A 17389-nucleotide genomic window follows, 5' to 3' on the forward strand; every position below is an offset into this window, starting at 1 on the left:
GTACTTCCAACAGAAATGTAATACAGTGGTCCCTTCGATAAAACTGAATTAGTGAACCGAAGATTATTCCATAATGGTGTCCTACAGCCACATAACTTCTACCTTCCTTTAGCATGTCCAGAATTCCAACTTTTTGTGCGATAATTAGCATCTTCCTCTGCCTATTGGGTGCTACCGCAGATGCCTTTGAGGGTGCAGAACGTTTCGTCGACATTGTGGGGTTTGTTTGGGGAGAAAACTTGCAAATATACAGTACAACACAACAGAGTAACACTACTGGTGATTGAAGATGTATGTAAATTTGGCAAGCTGAATGCATTTTACTGTACAGGAGACACGGCACGGAGGAGACTGATTGACAATGGTCTACAGCCAATCAGGACGCAGAACACAATGCACTGTAAAAAAAAGCATGTCAAATTGCACAAAAAAAAATCTGTGAAACTGTGAGGCCGTGAAAGGTGAACCACGTTATGATGAGAAACCACTGTGTTGAGTAAGTGGTGGGCCTTTCTTTTGCGCATCATTCACTCATAGCAAACTAACGCTATGAGGGGCACGGTTAAGAATATTGTGGTTGAACTGTCAAACTGCCATCAACAAAGAAAGTTTGCCATCTCAAAAGTGGAGACAAAGGGTCAGACTTTAAAGACTTCTAAACCAAACAAAAAAATGTCAGTGGGTTAGCTTGTACAGATTAACTGTTCACCTAAAGAATAGCAGCATGCACTAGCAACATAAACATTGAGAATATTAATTTCAAACAGATTTTAATGCACTGTAATATTGTGAAATTCACAATTCCGCTTTTGCCAGCAACATTTTTTAATAAATCATTCACGACACAGTCATAGTTGTCTAGACCATGTATATGCAATGAAGCGGGCCACGTTCAGCATCTGGGGAAACAATCATCCGTCATCGTTGCGTGTGCTGTTTGGCCTCCGAGCAGGTGGTGTGGTTAGCTAGAGGTCACTGATATCTCTTTGCTCATTCAGTGAGAAATCGGACTTGTTCAGCTCTAGATTGTCTGTCCCGTGCTGTTCTTTGGCAGTATTTTAACTGTTTGACTGACAGTTATGTGTTCCTCAGTGAATAGACAGAGGCTGTGTACAATTTCAGCTTCCGCTTTACCTTCCGCTCTGATTACATTTTATACCCTGAGAGAAGCAAAAACAAGAGTGTGTGGATGTGTATAAGTGGACAGTGCATCATCTTGAGCTTTTTGCTTTACAAAGTGATGCTGCTCCTTCAGTGATTTACTACATGACTGTAAGAATATGTCTATTTGAAAATGTTGGCCTACTTCTACAGCTTATCTTACATAGTGGCGGAGCTACCATCTTTTACATGGGATGGCCACTGCTATTTCAGTGGGTCCATACACACACACACTGTACTCAAATACAAAGATAGACGCACACACAATGAAAGTGTTTCGAAAACCCAAATCTATTTCATTACCAACATTAATACAACATACGAAAACATAATTTAATCATCATCTACTAACTTTGTTGCATTGTAAATTAAATATAATAACTTACATACATGCAAGGCTTGACTGGGACACAAAAATACTAAATAAATAAATAAATAAATAAATAAATCGGCCCTGGCATTTTGGGCCAGAGCGGTCCAAATGCTACCCATCTGTGCACACCCTTGATTATGTTTACCAACTCCTATTCTATAAAAGCACAAAAGCCATATATAGGAAATAATGAGTTGACAAATTAAAAACTTTAAAAAATTTATTATTGTAATAAAATTATAATCCACACTGGAAGTCCATCTTGTGTGTGCCTGTGTGTTTTGAGGGAGCCTATATTAAATAATGAACATTAGAAAAACTGCCTGCTGACACACACGGTTAATGTTGATTAACAAAATAAAGATAAATAATAAAAGCAATGTGTCAGAGCCCCCTATAAAATGTTTAACTCAACAGTGAAACATCAAACATTTATTAAAGATTGTATATAGTCAATCAAATGAACTTAAATGGTTAAAAAATGCAACAAATATTTGTTTGGGCCCAAACTACAAAACTAAAAGGCTAAAGGTGACCGTGCCTTCTGTGTGGTGGCCCCACGGCTCTGGAACTCTCTCCCGAAAGCACTGAGAACTCTGGGATCAGTTGAACTTTTTAAGAAGCACTTAAAGACGCACCTTTTTGGTCAAGCTTTTAATTAACAGTATAAGTGTTTCTGTATTTGGATTTTTAATTAGTTTTAATATGTTTTAGCATGTTTTCTTTTATTGATGTGTGTTCTTTTACTTGTTTTCTCTTATTGTAAAGCACTTTGTGACTCAATGTCTGGGAAAGGTGCTATATAAATAAACCTTTACTTACTTACTAAAATGTAAAAAAAATAATGTTATCACGTTTGCTTAAGTTATACGATTTGTACACTCGTTTTATTGTATAAATATCATTATAACCATATTGTATAAATATTGTTGTAACTATTTAGGCCTACATCAGGCTGACTATCAAAAACAAAATGTCACAGGTGATTGTCTTCTGACCGAGTGCACCTTAAAATACCTGCACATGAATGACAATCCTCATAGAGCTTGAGAAGCATACAGTTCTTTATCATCTATTTAATTTGTAAAATAAACAGTTGCAGATTAAGGAAACAACATGGGCGGAAGTTGCAGCGGATCTTGGAGCAGATAAAAAGTAAAAATAAAAAGTTTTATATTAACGGATAGGTAATTAGATAGAATAGACAGGGATAGATTGATCTGTGCAACAGCCGATCCGCTGCACGCTGCAGTCGCAAAAGGCACTCGCCTGCACGCTGCTTCTGCTCTCCATACGCGACTATCCACTATTTTGACACACCGACGCTGCACGCTCACACAGAGCCCAAAATGTGAGTTTGTGATTGGGTCAGCCCAATGAAAAATAAAACATCACAATAATAAGAAAAATAAAAGATTTTTCCAATACTGTACAGCCCTAGTGCACATGTTTAAGATTTGAGGGAATTAAATCAGTGAAGATTCTATACTGTGATCCCACTGAGAATGAAATCAAACACTAATACCAGTGGGAGTTGCGTGATGCAGTGAAATGCACAGTCAGACTGCAGATCTGAAAATGTCATGATGCAGTTAAGCTTGAGATCACATCATCACAGCTGAACAGACTCAGAGCTTCATGAAGGAGCTTCAGAAGAGGCTGTTCATAAGGCAGAGCGAACTGGACGCTGAGCAGATTAGTAAAAAATCCTGTAAACCACAAATTTAGAGCCATACAGGGGATAAGCTTCAGAATACCACTTTAACACAGACAAAAAAAGCATGAAACAAACTCTAGACAATTAAAAAAGCCTTGTTTCAATCAGGTCCAGCATGTATTACATAATCTGTATGTGATGTAAATGGTGGAGATGAGGGCCGTCATCCTGGAATCTGCACACATAACATTGGCTGGAAGTGGCAGATACTCCTGAGGCGGTCAACGATCAAACATCCTTGCACTATGTGCTGTAATGCTTGACGTGTAAAGCTACAAATGTGTGTTTACTAACTGCTCATCTCGCTATGAAAATTTAGCACTACTGACTGTGATTCTGCTGGTGATGAACCCCAATGGAGCCTTGAGCACTGCCAGGGCAAACAAACACCTTTTAACAGGTCAGAGAGAAGCAAATTGCTGTGACAGAGGTGTAACAACAAACAAAAAGCTAAAATGCTCAAATTAGATAACTCAACGAGGCACAAGGTGAACATTAAAAATGAACTACAGTACATATAAAACAAAACTGTGGGGATCCATACACATATGAACCCTGAGATGAATTCATGAACAGACTCCCTGGCAGAAAAATGGACGTGCACCTAGATCTCACTGCAAAAGCAAGATTTACACACTATAGCACACAGCATTAATCTCATAGATGACATCCAGTGAACTTGAGAAAAGGGCATCTTTCCTGAAGATATTGTCAGAATGGGTTCAGATAGTGCTTTTGACATTATGCTGCTTCCAAGAGCTCCATATGTGACGTGGGCCTCAACCTCAGCACATCTAGATACACTTGACAATACATTAGCGCTACCCTGAACCATCTGTTCCCTAATAAATGCGCATAGATCAAAATCCCACTAGCCCTTTGTATGTCTTTCTGTGCACATTTGTGTCCAAGCTGGTATGTTCATAACAATGATCGGGCATTTAAAACTCTGCGTTTTTTCATATATTTTAAATTAACGTGATAATATAATCTATACTAAACAATAATAGAATAATATTAGATTTATTCTATAACAGCACTGACAAAAAAATCACATCATTTAATTTTGCATTTTGTGATTGGAAAGAGACCACTTGAGAAGTCCCTTTGCATTAATGGTTTATAGTTAAGTGTTTGAGCAAAATATAATTTTTGTTTTAGTCTCTAAACTAGTGATATTTCTTCATAATTTAATATAAAAGTTTTTGCATAAAATAACAAAGAAGGTCCCATGTTTTGAGGCTTTGTTTTCATCTATACTACACAATAGTGCATTTAAATAATGTTTTAACTAGGGCCGCACAATATATCATTTTAGCATCGATATCACAATGTGATCATTTGCAATAGTCACATCGTGAGTATACGCAATGCTGAATTTTCATTATAATTTACCATTTTGCAAGTGTTTTTTTGAGGCCTATGACTGCGTGAGGGTTTTAAATACATTTAAGCATAAGAAATAGTACCATTTGTAACTTTGACAAATTAATAATGATTCATTTTATTGATTTTTTTTTCAAACGAAGAATATGAGGTACTATTTTACATTTGATTATTCAATTATTATAAACAGTAAAATGTTGTTTATTTAATTGGTATCTTTTTCTTTACTGAATGCATCTATGCTTGTAGTTTCTCATATTTTATGCATATGCACTCCCATACAAAATCAATCCAATCCATCAAAAATGTTTAATTCTTTCCAAATGGTTATTCAATAAATCTAGTGAATTTGTATTCCTATAAATTGCAGAATAAAAAAATACTTTAATGTTAGATTTTTCCAATATCATGCAGCCCTAGTTTTAACACAGAATTAAGAAAGCAACTACTCAAAAAACCATCTACTACTGTGATCAAATCCCTAAAAACCAATTGCTATAACTGATCAAAAATAACTGTAAACATCTAGGCTACTAATTTTGAAGAAAGATTAACTAATAAATACTTCAAATTAATGAAAATGATTAAATTGTGTTGAAACCACAGGGATGCATTACATGTCATAATAAGATAACCTCCGAATCTCTAATAGGCAAAATGTTTTGTAGAAAAATACTGTAAAATCTTTTTAACATAATGTATGGCAATTAAATTACAGTACAAATAATAGTGATGAATCATCATATAACATATTTAGCTTTAGCACACAAATGTCTAGTCAAATAAAGTGTCCAGTCCAAAATAAAAATAAAGCAATTTCATTTAGCAAACGAAGCGTGTACGGTTTGTATATATTTTTTTCTTACCGTGTAGAGCTTAAAAACTGTATAGCTACATTTGATTTTAGAGGGGGGGGGGGGGGGCGTGAGTACTTGGTATTAAAATGAAAGTTTGAAAGGTTTTATAATAGTCACTTTTGTTGAACTTAACCAAGCAAAAAACAAAGCCAACATCTATACCAGATCTTCAAATTCTGTAGACTCGAGTGAACAGACAAACTGTACTTGAATGGACAAAGCCACTCCATTCATACATGACACAACCCTTAATATCGAGGCTGTGGTGTTTAAACTCACAACAAAAAATCTAGTTATTTCTTTCACAATACGAACATAAAACACTAAATACCTACATTTAAAAAAAAAACAGTATAAACCTTTTGTTCCACCAAACTTTGACAATGAAGCGATGTGCAGGGCATGATCTCACTCACATCGTCCAGAGCTGCGTCTCCTCTTTCTCCTGCACTTCTCTTTTGTTGATTGTTTTCATTGTGGCGCCAATGGAGCAACATACAGTACAGTAAAAACAGCAAAAATACAGCAGCTTACCTCGACGCGAAACACCGCGCAGCCCTTCAGAAACTCCGTGATGTTGCTCAAGCACTCACTGTCGTTCTTGGGGTCTTGAATAATCTGAGGGAAACGGCGAGAGAAGTTGGAAAGTGAGCTCTGAGGGTGAAGGGCTGGCTCGAGTATCCCGCATTAGACTAGTGCACGAGCTGACTGACTATAATCACATCCACACACACATCGCGAGTACACAAGATCTGCAGCACCGTGGAAGTGGACAGCAAGAGGAGGAAGTGACGTTCGCATGGACGCCGAAGACAATGGGGCAAAAAGGACGCGATCAACACACCCTTGCTCTGGCGGGCGAAATTAAAACGCATCAGTCATTTACAGCAGGTATTTTGAGAGGTAAACGAGCTAGATGAAAATCAAGACAATCTTACAGCCGTTAAAACATTCTTATAAACATTTAATACATCACGTGGGTTTTAAAGTTAGTACCAGTCACTGGATTTTCTGTATTAGGGCACTTGTTATCAGTGAAATGTGTTTGGGCTGGAACCAGAACTCAAGTGTTTTATCACTGTACAAATTGTACAGCATTTGGGTTTTTCAGATTGGCACTACTGTTTGAGAACCATTTGAAAGTCGCTTGAGTATATTATTTTGTAGTGCTAACTCCAATATATATTTCAAGTACCTAAAGGTCTTTCCCCATGGAGTTACAATCTTTAGAGTTATTTCAGGAACTGCAGCGGAGCTCCATTTTGTACGTGCCCAAGAGACTTGCCTAGAAGTTCTCTAGAGTTTCTGTCATTGTGGAAATCTTTTCTTTCCACTTTCCCAATTTTACATCAGGATGCATAAGGGGTAGAAGGAATCCCTATACAATATGCGGAGCCATATCTTTAGTTTGAAAGGTTAGTTCACCCCAAAATTATGCATTTGCCACCATTACTCACTAATAGAGGTAAAGTTGGTTTTATATTCGCACATTCAGCTTTTCCCCTTAATAATATAATTTCATAAAAGTATTATTTGCAAACTCTAAATAGCGAAATCATATTAGCAGCCAATGACTATCAAAGTACAACATTAACACTGTTTATTTGACTGTGAACAATGTTGTTTTCAAGTCACACTTGCATGTTAATTCCGATCGAATATTCAAAGTAACATGGTAAAGACAATACAGAGACTTCTAAATTAGCGAATGTGCGAATATAAAACCAACTTTACCTCTATTACTCACTAGGCATGGGCCGGTATAAGATTCTGATGGTATGAAAACCTTGGATAAAATATCACGGTATTGTACTTACTGCTCTAACATTTATTCTTTTTAAATGTCTGAGTAAAACACAACAATTTTTTCCCCCTTTGAAAACAATATATTTAATTTTTTGAAAGATTTATAATATTTATACATATTTACCGCTTGTGATTAAACTATAATTACATACCCACCGCACATGGACATTTGTAATTATGTTTATCTATCTGCACACTTCTGTTTACTAATAGCAACCTGTACACATATTCATTTATTGTAAATCTGTTCATAGCTAATACATCCTGTATATAATGTTCATAGTACATTCATCTGTAAATATTACCATAGTTTTTCTATAACTGCACTTGCTGCTATTGCACTGCTGGTTAGACCTAAACTGCATTTCGTTGCCTTGTACTTGTACATGTGTAATGACAATAAAGTTGAATCTAATCTAATCTAAAAAAATATATAAAAATAAATATGATTATAGTAATTAAATCTTTAAAAGAAACTATATGACGACACTGCATGCACCATTGAAAACTGAAAGGGCCAGCTAAAATCAGCCACATGACCAGCCGGTCACAGGTCATGTAAAAAATTGCAGATTCCATTCCATGTCCATTCAATCGGTGCACCTCTAGTTTTCATGTGTCAAGTATGTGTGCCTGAGCTTCTATGACTAAATGTGAATGGTGTATGTTAATCAGTGTTTATATGTAAATAAATTGAACAATTCTGTCAATCTTATAAAGCAATCTTGAATTAAATCACTCAGTTTAAGGATTAAAATCATTTACTGAATGTTTTTTAATAGAATGATTTCAGGAGAATACTTTCAATGGAAGGACCAAAATCTTTTACATTCCATGAAAAAAAAATAGTTTCCTGAAGATGAGCACTTTTCTTTTGGTTTTGGATCATGGGTGAGAAAACAAAGAAAGAATTTGCATTTTTGGGTGAACTAACAAACTACATAAAGAACAAATGTTCTTTGACGGTTCTGTACACTAGAAACAGTTCTATTAAGGACAATATCATCCTAAAAATATGCTGAAATGGTTGTTTTAGATTTTAGCATTCTTTATTTACTGTTGTTGTTTTTTTTTAATGTGTAAGTGCCAAATTACTGAATTTCTGACTTTTCAGAGAAACTTCCATTCAGCTACACCAAAATTTACAAGCAATAATGTACCTGAATGCAACTTAGAGGATTGTGAAGAGATTTCATTGCATCTGTTTTGTTCCTATTTAGCATTTAAATTATTCATTCGTATATTTATTCATGTTCATTGTCACTTGTCATTTGTTAATGTATTCAGCTAATAGCTATTGTCAGAGCATTATTATTTATGCTACAATTTCACAGTTGACTAAATATGTTGAGTACCATCACATTTTTTTAATGTAAAATGCTAATAGAGGCTACAAGATATTATAGACCTGGCAAATAGAGTGATAAAATGACATTAATGAATTATAAAGATAATATTATAAAGAGATAATGTTAAATATATAAAGATAATATTACAAATTTACTAACTGATTTACTAATAAACATAAACTGTACGGTTAATATACAATTACATATAATTTATATAACCATTAAGGTCACAGCATGGTTCTTTATGGAACCTTATGAAAATGTTTTTATGGGTTCTGCTGGTGCAGGTGTGTTAATAGATTTTAAGCTAAACTCTGACGGACGCTGGACCTATAGGAACATGTTTGAGAATCCATACTTTAAATAAATTTTGAAAAACACTTTTGACCCCAGTGTTGAACCAAAACTTTAAAAACACTTGCAGGTTGCAGCCAATCAGTAGTAAAAGGTGTGTGAAGCAGAGATATAAATAGGACATCCCTTCGATGAATGTTAATTAAACCAAAACATTCTTCAGAAAATTTATAAGGACATAGTAAACAATCCATTTGAAATTATATTGTTTAATCCAAGTCTACAAAAAAAAAAACAATTGATTGGATTGAAAGTCAATGGAGGGACAGAAATATCTCAGGTGTAATAAATTCTTTGCATTCTTATGATGAATAAAATTCCAATGGGTCTGGAACAACATACAGGAGTGTAATTGACCTATTGTCATGATGATTGCTGAAAGATGTTCAAGAATGAAAGTGTCAGCAAATCAAATGCAATGTCAATAAAGCTGTCTTTGCAGTGTCATCCTCTTAAGAGCTGCAAACAATACCTACAATAATGTAGCTTGGAACGAATTTGATTTATTTATATGTTGCAATAAATGGTGAGGAGAAATTATATCTCATCACCCTCAAACAACAGATATTTGCACCAAAACTGTTGTTTATGAATAAAAAGAAGTAAAAGTATATGTCACTAACTAAAAAAAGATACAATTTTATTCACAGTTATATTTTAATAATGGTGGCGTTTAACATGTTAGTTCTCTTGCATTTTGAATGGTGACATGGAAAGTCCCGAAATATGAAGCTATTGTCTAAAACGACACATCATGTACACTAATACTTCTTTTCCCAATTTAAATATGCAAACTTTAGGGTTTTTTTACTTCCACATATACACCTGTTATAAACATCCTATTCACATTGTGTGCGTGAAATTTGATAAGCAAACTAGATGGAGCTTCAAAAGAGGTTCTTGTTGTCATTGACTGTTAGTCACTGTCAGAGCTGACCCTGAATATGACTGATTTCCTAAAACACCCCCCTCTGAAAACACCAAACCAAGAAGGACAGGCTCCATGCATTATTTATAGATTAGGCAAACTGCTTTGGAAAACAAGCTGGATATCATTATACCTGAGTGGTTGTGCGCTGCCTTTAATTATATCAAAAGTAAAGTAAAAAAATAATATTTTCAGCTTGAATTGTTCCTCCTAACATTGCCTGCAGGCATATTAAGATGTCTGTGCCTTTCATATTTGCATTTACCCTCAGGCATTTTGTTCAGTTGAATATATTGTTTTCACTCTGATACTGTGACTTGTTTTTACTCTCGGTTTTTGTGTGGTTCATTGTTATTTAATCCTTATGATAATATCGATATAAGATAATATCGTGCTGAACTGCAGCTGAATTCATTAGCTGTGCCTTTCTAAATTGCATTGCATAGGAAAGAAGCAAGCTAGGGCTTATAGGAATAAAAAACACTGTATCTTTAAAAAGAAAGCGCATCTGCTTTTGTCTGTTTACTGTGTATGGTGGTGGTGGCCCATTTCCAATGTAAGAAATATAAGCAAGGATACCCAGCTAACCTTGATAATACCAAACAGATTAATGCTATTCATACACAGCCATGTAATGCGATTTGAACGCGCTTATGCTTGGGTTTCCATAACGTATACTAACTAGGTTATCATTTACAGTCTGTTGATATCAACATTTACTGCTTTTCTATGTAAAACTACAGTCTAATGTAAACCCTCAGTTCAGTATAACCACAATACAGTCGTCGACTGCCAGTGTTGTTGCCTGGAGCAACAGCAGCTCTAGCGCGCGCTGAACGCCTCGACCTGCCGCTGCCGCATGGGCTGCGTTTACATTCACACAGAGGATTGAACATCTGTTCTGACCCACAAAACATACACGAATTGGTCACTTATCAGATAATACATATCAACGCGCGCGTAGGGTTAAGAATGCAGGGGGTGAAGTGTGAACCGCGGTGCGCCAAAGGGAGGATGCGCGCTTACTTTATCAGTAGTGCCTGGACGCAGCCGCTCCAGCAACCTGCACAGGACGACCCCATCCTTCAGCGAAGCCTGCAGAAATCCATCGGGGTCCGAAATAGTCTTTTTCGGTGATTCCAAAACCCCGAGGGTAATGAGCCAAGTAACCGTTTGTTCCGCCGGATTCATGGCCACACCAGCAAGGTCGACGCTCACTGTATTATGACTGTAATGGGGCAAAAATCAGGCTGTCTGTTATTAACCAGTCGTTGAACTGGGCACCATTTTCTCTAAAACGGGATATTTGAAGGATGGCTCGTTATACGGCGCTCCATGGAGATGAGTAATGCTATCCCCTCGCTCCCATTTCCTTTTATTCCGACAAGCTGTCAAACGCCTTTCTCTGGAATACAGTCACAGCGCAGTAAAGCTGCATCTTCCGGCAGATGACATCACAGCATAGACAGCCGTATGTGACCAGTCGCCTTCGCGTCCTGCTTAACATGTGTGTGTGTGTGTGTGTGTGTGTGTTTCTACTGCGTACATTCACTGCTCTGTGCCTGATAAATGTGGCATAACGGAAAGATCTGTTATACATGTGTTTATGCTTTGCTTTCATTAGAGATTTAATAGTTAAATGTGTGTGTGCGCGCGCAATATATATATATATATATATATATATATATATATATATATATATATATATATATATATATATATATATATATATATATATAATCATGCAGCTATATAGCTTATTGTTTTATCAAACTAGTGTAGTTTCTGTGTGGTCCGCAGGATGGCGTGCTTTGACATAACATTTGAGTATGATATGCTTTGCCTTCTAGTAGTGATGGTTTGTTCTGCAGACTATCGGGGGAAAATACAGCTTAAAACGGCTAATAATTTTAACCTTAAATGATTTTTAAAAAATTAAAAACTGCTTTTATTCTAGCTGAAATAAAACAAATAAGACTTTCTCCAGAAGAAAAAAATATCAGACATACTGTGAAAATTTCCTTGCTCTGTTAAACATCATTTGGAAAATATTTGAAAAAAGGAAATCAAAAGGGGGCTAATAATTCTGACTTCAACTGTATATATAATGTTTGTTAGCATTGGCCAAAGTTGATTAACTGAAGTCACACCACAGCGACAGCCAACAGAAAATTCTTCTTGGTCTTAAAGCCTTTTTCAATGGGTTATTTTCATTTATTTATGATGGCATAGCAGTCAAAATAGGACAAATGAGCTCATGTACGGGACAAATTCTGCACCTTTGTCAAAGGGGTGGGTCTTCTGAATTACCCGATCCATCCCCACCCCCGCTCCTGGCTATGGGCCTGATTAGCGTATCAGAATTGGGAGAAAATATAATTTCAAAGACTTTAAGTATGGCAAGCTTATTCATGATGGGCTTTTTCACACTCTATAGGCTGAAATGGCTATTTTAGAAACTGCTGATCTGCTGGGATTTTCAATCTCTAGGGTTTACAGAGAACGATCTGAAAAAGAGAAAATATCCAGTGAGCTGCAATTCTGTGGGGGAAGTGTCTTGCTGATGCTGGAAGTCTGGGCAAAATGGACAGTTCAGGCTTCAAAGAAAGGCAACAATAATTGAAATAACCATTACTTTCAAATAAGGTCTTGAGAAGACACAAATGTCAAATTTTAAAACAGCAGAAGAGCACATCACTGCCACTCTTGCCAGCAAAGTGAAGGAAACCAAGATTGAACAAAAGGTTGCCTGAATCTTGATTTCTGCTGCAACATTTGCATGGTATTGGTTTAGAGTTTGGCATAAACAGCATTACAGTATATATCCATCTTGCTTTGTATATCAACAGTTCAGGTTGATAGTGGTGTAATGGTATTGGGGATATTTTTTGGCTTGCTTTTGAACACTTTAGTACCAGCTGAGTACCACAACCTCTCTTGTATTCTTACTGACCACGTCCATCCCTTTATGACCACAGTGTATCCATCCTATCATGGCTACATCCATCTGGATGCCATGCCGCAAAGCTCAAATCATCTTAGCCTGGATTCTTCAACTTGAACCTGAGTTCATTATACTCAAATGGCCTCAACAGCTCTCAATCCAACAGAGCAGCTTTGGTTTGTGGTGAAACAGGAGATTCACATCATGTATACCCGGCAAACCTTCAGCAACTATTTGATGCAATCATCTTAATATGGACCAAATTCATATTTCTTGTTTAGTCATCACTTTAATAATTAAGCAGTTTTGAAGGCAAAAAAGGTCCAGTGCGAGGTAAAGTGAATTCAACAATACTATAAGATGTAAAATTCTCACAACCCATCAAGCTACTCATCTATTCCCCACTAATCCCTCCAATCCACTAAATATTGTGATTACTTTCATATCCGAGGGTTATTCTCCTATTGCACAAATTAGACTTTGGGCATAAAACACTTGGCATAAAGAATAATTACAAAATGTGTTGGTAATACATACTTTCAACATTGTTTGGAAAAGCACAAGTAAGACAAGAGAGGCATTAATGAAAAAATATTTGCCTGGCATTTTGCATCTGGGAAGGTTGGAAAGTGATTTTATGCCTCTCTGTGATCGTATCATTAAGATAATTGAAGATTACAAAAGGTAAAATCAAGTAGAAGTAGGTGTGCGCTGAGCCTGTACATTTTCCATGTTCAAGCATCAATGTAATGTAATGTGTATTTATAAAGTGCATTTATTGTGTAATGCCATACACCCAAAGCGCTTCACAATCATGGGGGGGGGTCTCTCTCCACACCACCACCAGTGTGCAGCATCCAATTGGATGTTGCAATGGCAGCCACAGGACAACAGCGCCAGTGCGCTCACCACACACTAGCTATTGGTTGAGAGACAGTGATAGAGCCAATTTAGTGGATGGGGATGATTGGGAGGCCATGATGGGTAAGGGTCAATGGAGGGTATTTAGCCAGGACACCAGGGTTACACCCCTACTCTTTATGAAAGTAGCCATGGGATTTTTAATGACCACAGTGAGTCAGGACCTCGGTTTAACGTCTTACCCGAGAGAGAGCGCTCACTGACAGTATAGTGTCCCCATCACTATACTGGGGCATTAGGACTTACACAGGTTGAGAGCCCCCTGTTGGCCTCACAAACACCACTTCCAACAGTAACCTAGTTTTCTCCATGTGGACTCTCATCCAGGTACTGACCAGGCTCAGCCCTGCTTAGCTTCAGTGAGTAACAGGTCTTGGGCTGCAGGGTGATATGGCTGTGTTTCAAACTTGATGCAACCGATAACAAGTGCATAGAGATAAGAGAGGTGTGAAGTGGGCTCACTAGGGCTTATTGAAAACCCGTCGAGCTGCAGCATGCAGAATACTATTGCAATAGTCCAGCATATAAATGACTTTATATCTACTGTATGACTCAGTTAGTAGCAAATTATTAATGAAGAAGTGCTGAGTAATGCATGCGCATTCAGAGTAGTTAAGTTTCTCATCTAGGCTAGAGTGCTCATGATGGAACTAAAAGCAAACCTGTGTTAACCACTGGATGGTATAAACTACCTTTTTTCTTTTCCAGTTAACTACTCACTCCTGCTCCCTTCTGAATCATCTGAACAGCTACCTTGAGGAATCTGAGTTCCCAGTGGGTCACCATGGATACCGGTAGAGGTTCAGACTCATCTCAGGAGTCAGAGGAGGAGAGAAGGAGCCCCGCTGCGGCTGGCAGGGCAGAACGTCGTGTTTTAACAGCAATGCCATGGGACTACCCACAATCCCCCAGATACACCATCTCTAGTAGCTGTAACTAAGGATGCCCTTGCTGTGATCTCCTCTCAGAGCACTCTATAGGCGGGCCCTCTCCCCCTTGAATTTCTTTAAACATTTTGATTTAATTTTGCATTGCAGTATTCTGACCATGGGTTACTTACCCGTTTTGGTTTGACAAGTGACCTTTTTATTTGCATTTGAACTAAAATGACTGATTGTAAAATACCTTAGTGTCACAATCTTAACAACAACACCTGCTCAATCACACTGGCACTGCAGCAAGTGTAAATGCTACGCTAAGTGTATAAAAGACACAATTGGCATCCAAAATCACCTACTAGAATAAGTACTACATTTGAAATTGAAGTATGATTTTAAGTCTATAGTATGACTTTGAGAAGTATGAATGAAATGTCACTAAACTTGGGTCAGACTCTTAGGAGGCTAGAAACAGCATGCTAAAAAACAGCATAATGTATAATCAAGTAGAATGTTAAAACATGTTAGACATGTAGAAGCAATGCTAACATGCTACTTCATATTACTATAGTGTTAATGTTAGATATTTGCTAGCATGGTGTTAAAACATTTTAAGATGTTACAGCTCATTAGCCATGTGTGGAAACATGTTAGCAACTTTTTAATGCATGTTAGCATAATGTAAAAACATTTAAAGTGTAGTAACATGATAAAAAATATGCTAGTAAAAAGCTGTTTGCTATATTTATTGGTGAAATGTTAAGCCTATTTATATACCAGCATATATGTTAAAACATTTTAGCCATGTTGAAACATAAAGCTAAAACATGTTCATGCATGTTAGAAACAAAGTAGCATGGTTAAACATGCTAGCAACATGCTAAATGTTAAAATGTTTACTATTTACTTACTCCCAGGGCGTTTATATCGAAGTTGATATTTGGTCACACCATGTTGGTGTTTCATAACATCAAATATTTAGGAGGTGTGTTGTTAGCTCAATGCTCAACCCCCAACCTGGAGGACCAGGACATACACACACTATGGACAGTTTAGCTTACCCAATTCACCCATGGTGCATGTCTTTGGACTTGTGCGGGAAACCAGAGCACCCAGTGGAAACCCACGTGAACACAGGAAGAACATGCAAACTCCACACTGAAATGCCAACTGACCTAGCCGGGGCTCGAACCAGTGACCTTCTTGCTGTGAGGCGACAGTGCTAGCCACTGTGCCACCCAAAATGTTAACAATTTTTTTTTAACAAATTTATAACACCTTAGCTATGTGTTATAATGTTAGAAGCATGCTGGTGACCTTGAAGATAACAAGTAAACATTGTGGTAAAACATCAACACATAAGCAACACCATGTTAATACATTTTTTCTCTTCCTCGAAAACACGTGTACATTACAGAAATGTCTATTTGTGCTTTACCTCTGCTAGACATGTTTTTAGACTTTATGCTCATCTCCAATATGAGATAACTGAAATGTAAAATCAATCTTTAGACTTTGTCTTTATTTCTTTCATACTTTAAATTTCACCCTATAGGTTAGCTACTTACAGCTTACACAAACGTTCAGACAAGGCTTTGTCAGACTTCACGTTGCTATATTTGCTGTACCTTGCAATTGTATGAGTGTTTTCCCTCTTAACAGTGTTTATCTGCTCTCTTTTGTGTAGTAGACACAAATACACACTCGGGCATGTAATTTTGTCATTTTTTTTTCTGGTAAAAGATTTAGATTTAAATGAGCTTCACTGATTCATTTTAGTCCAATTTCTCCACTTCTGTATAATTTGTATTTTTTAATACTGCCTGCAATATGCAATAACATTACTGGTTTCATACTTATACTGCCTCTTTTTCACACACCACTTGCTTTTTCACGGTTTCAATCTATTTTTGATTATTTTCTCCCTGCAGGTGCAGCTTTCTGTCTCTCTCTCTTCCCGAGAGTGAGTAATAACTGAGAGGTCATAAGAAGAGCATCCTGTTTGAGTAATGAAACCATGACTATATGAGGGGAGGATAAGCAGCACATCTGGGCCAGCCCTATCATCTCTAAATGCAGATAAAGACAAACATTGTGCAAAATGAGTTGCAAACCACTTCAAATCATGCAGGCTGATTAGCAGGTTATGACTTTTCTAACAGACAGGCAAATGTTAACTTAGACTAAGAAAAATGTTCTTGGACTTTGAGGGAATGTGTTTTTTATATCAGACACACACAGTGCAAAATAAAAAGAATTTAATACAAACTTCAAGCTGGCCTGGAAGACTTTTTTTTTTGGGGGGGGGGGGGGGTCATTTTGGGACAGCTTATTTGGTCGCCTACGTTTTTGAATAGGGTTGTGTGAGCTTATATCAGGAAGACAAACAAATGGGTTGTGTGTGGCTCTACATAAACATTTACATGCTTAATAAACTTGTATTGCATTTGCTTTCATTTTAGTGAACTGAAGCAAAAGGAGTTGTTGAACTAGAGATCCGTGAGTGTATCTCATAATCTGAGCACACATTCATACACGCCTGGAAATTCAGTGGAAATCCTTTCTATAGAGATTATCTCCCTTAAAAGCCACATCTGATTGACAGACAGACAGACAGACAGACAGACAGACAGACAGACAGATAGATAGATAGATAGATAGATAGATAGATAGATAGATAGATAGATAGATAGATAGATAGATAGATAGATAGAT

At 36.9% G+C, this 17389-nt stretch overlaps 1 protein-coding gene and 1 long non-coding RNA gene across 5 annotated transcripts in view; one reads left to right on the plus strand and one right to left on the minus strand.

Moving 5' to 3' along the window:
• Positions 1-11399, minus strand: part of arhgef7a (Rho guanine nucleotide exchange factor (GEF) 7a) — a 33059-nt gene extending 21660 nt beyond the window's left edge. For all 4 annotated transcript variants that reach the window (XM_056465120.1, XM_056465119.1, XM_056465123.1 and 1 more), the window contains exons 1-2: positions 10958-11399; positions 6029-6112 (exon numbers count right to left, since the gene is read on the minus strand). In XM_056465120.1, coding sequence (XP_056321095.1) covers positions 6029-6112; positions 10958-11122 — 249 coding nt within the window. In that variant the 5' untranslated portion in view covers positions 11123-11399. The remainder of the gene's footprint in view (positions 1-6028; positions 6113-10957) is intronic.
• On the plus strand, positions 6285-16948 carry LOC130234812 (uncharacterized). Its single transcript, XR_008838335.1, has 2 exons — positions 6285-6397; positions 14505-16948. It is a non-coding gene; the product is annotated as an uncharacterized LOC130234812 (long non-coding RNA).
• Positions 16949-17389: the final 441 nt, after the last annotated feature.

Source organism: Danio aesculapii, chromosome 9, assembly GCF_903798145.1.
Source record: "Danio aesculapii chromosome 9, fDanAes4.1, whole genome shotgun sequence".
Taxonomy (NCBI): domain Eukaryota; kingdom Metazoa; phylum Chordata; class Actinopteri; order Cypriniformes; family Danionidae; genus Danio; species Danio aesculapii.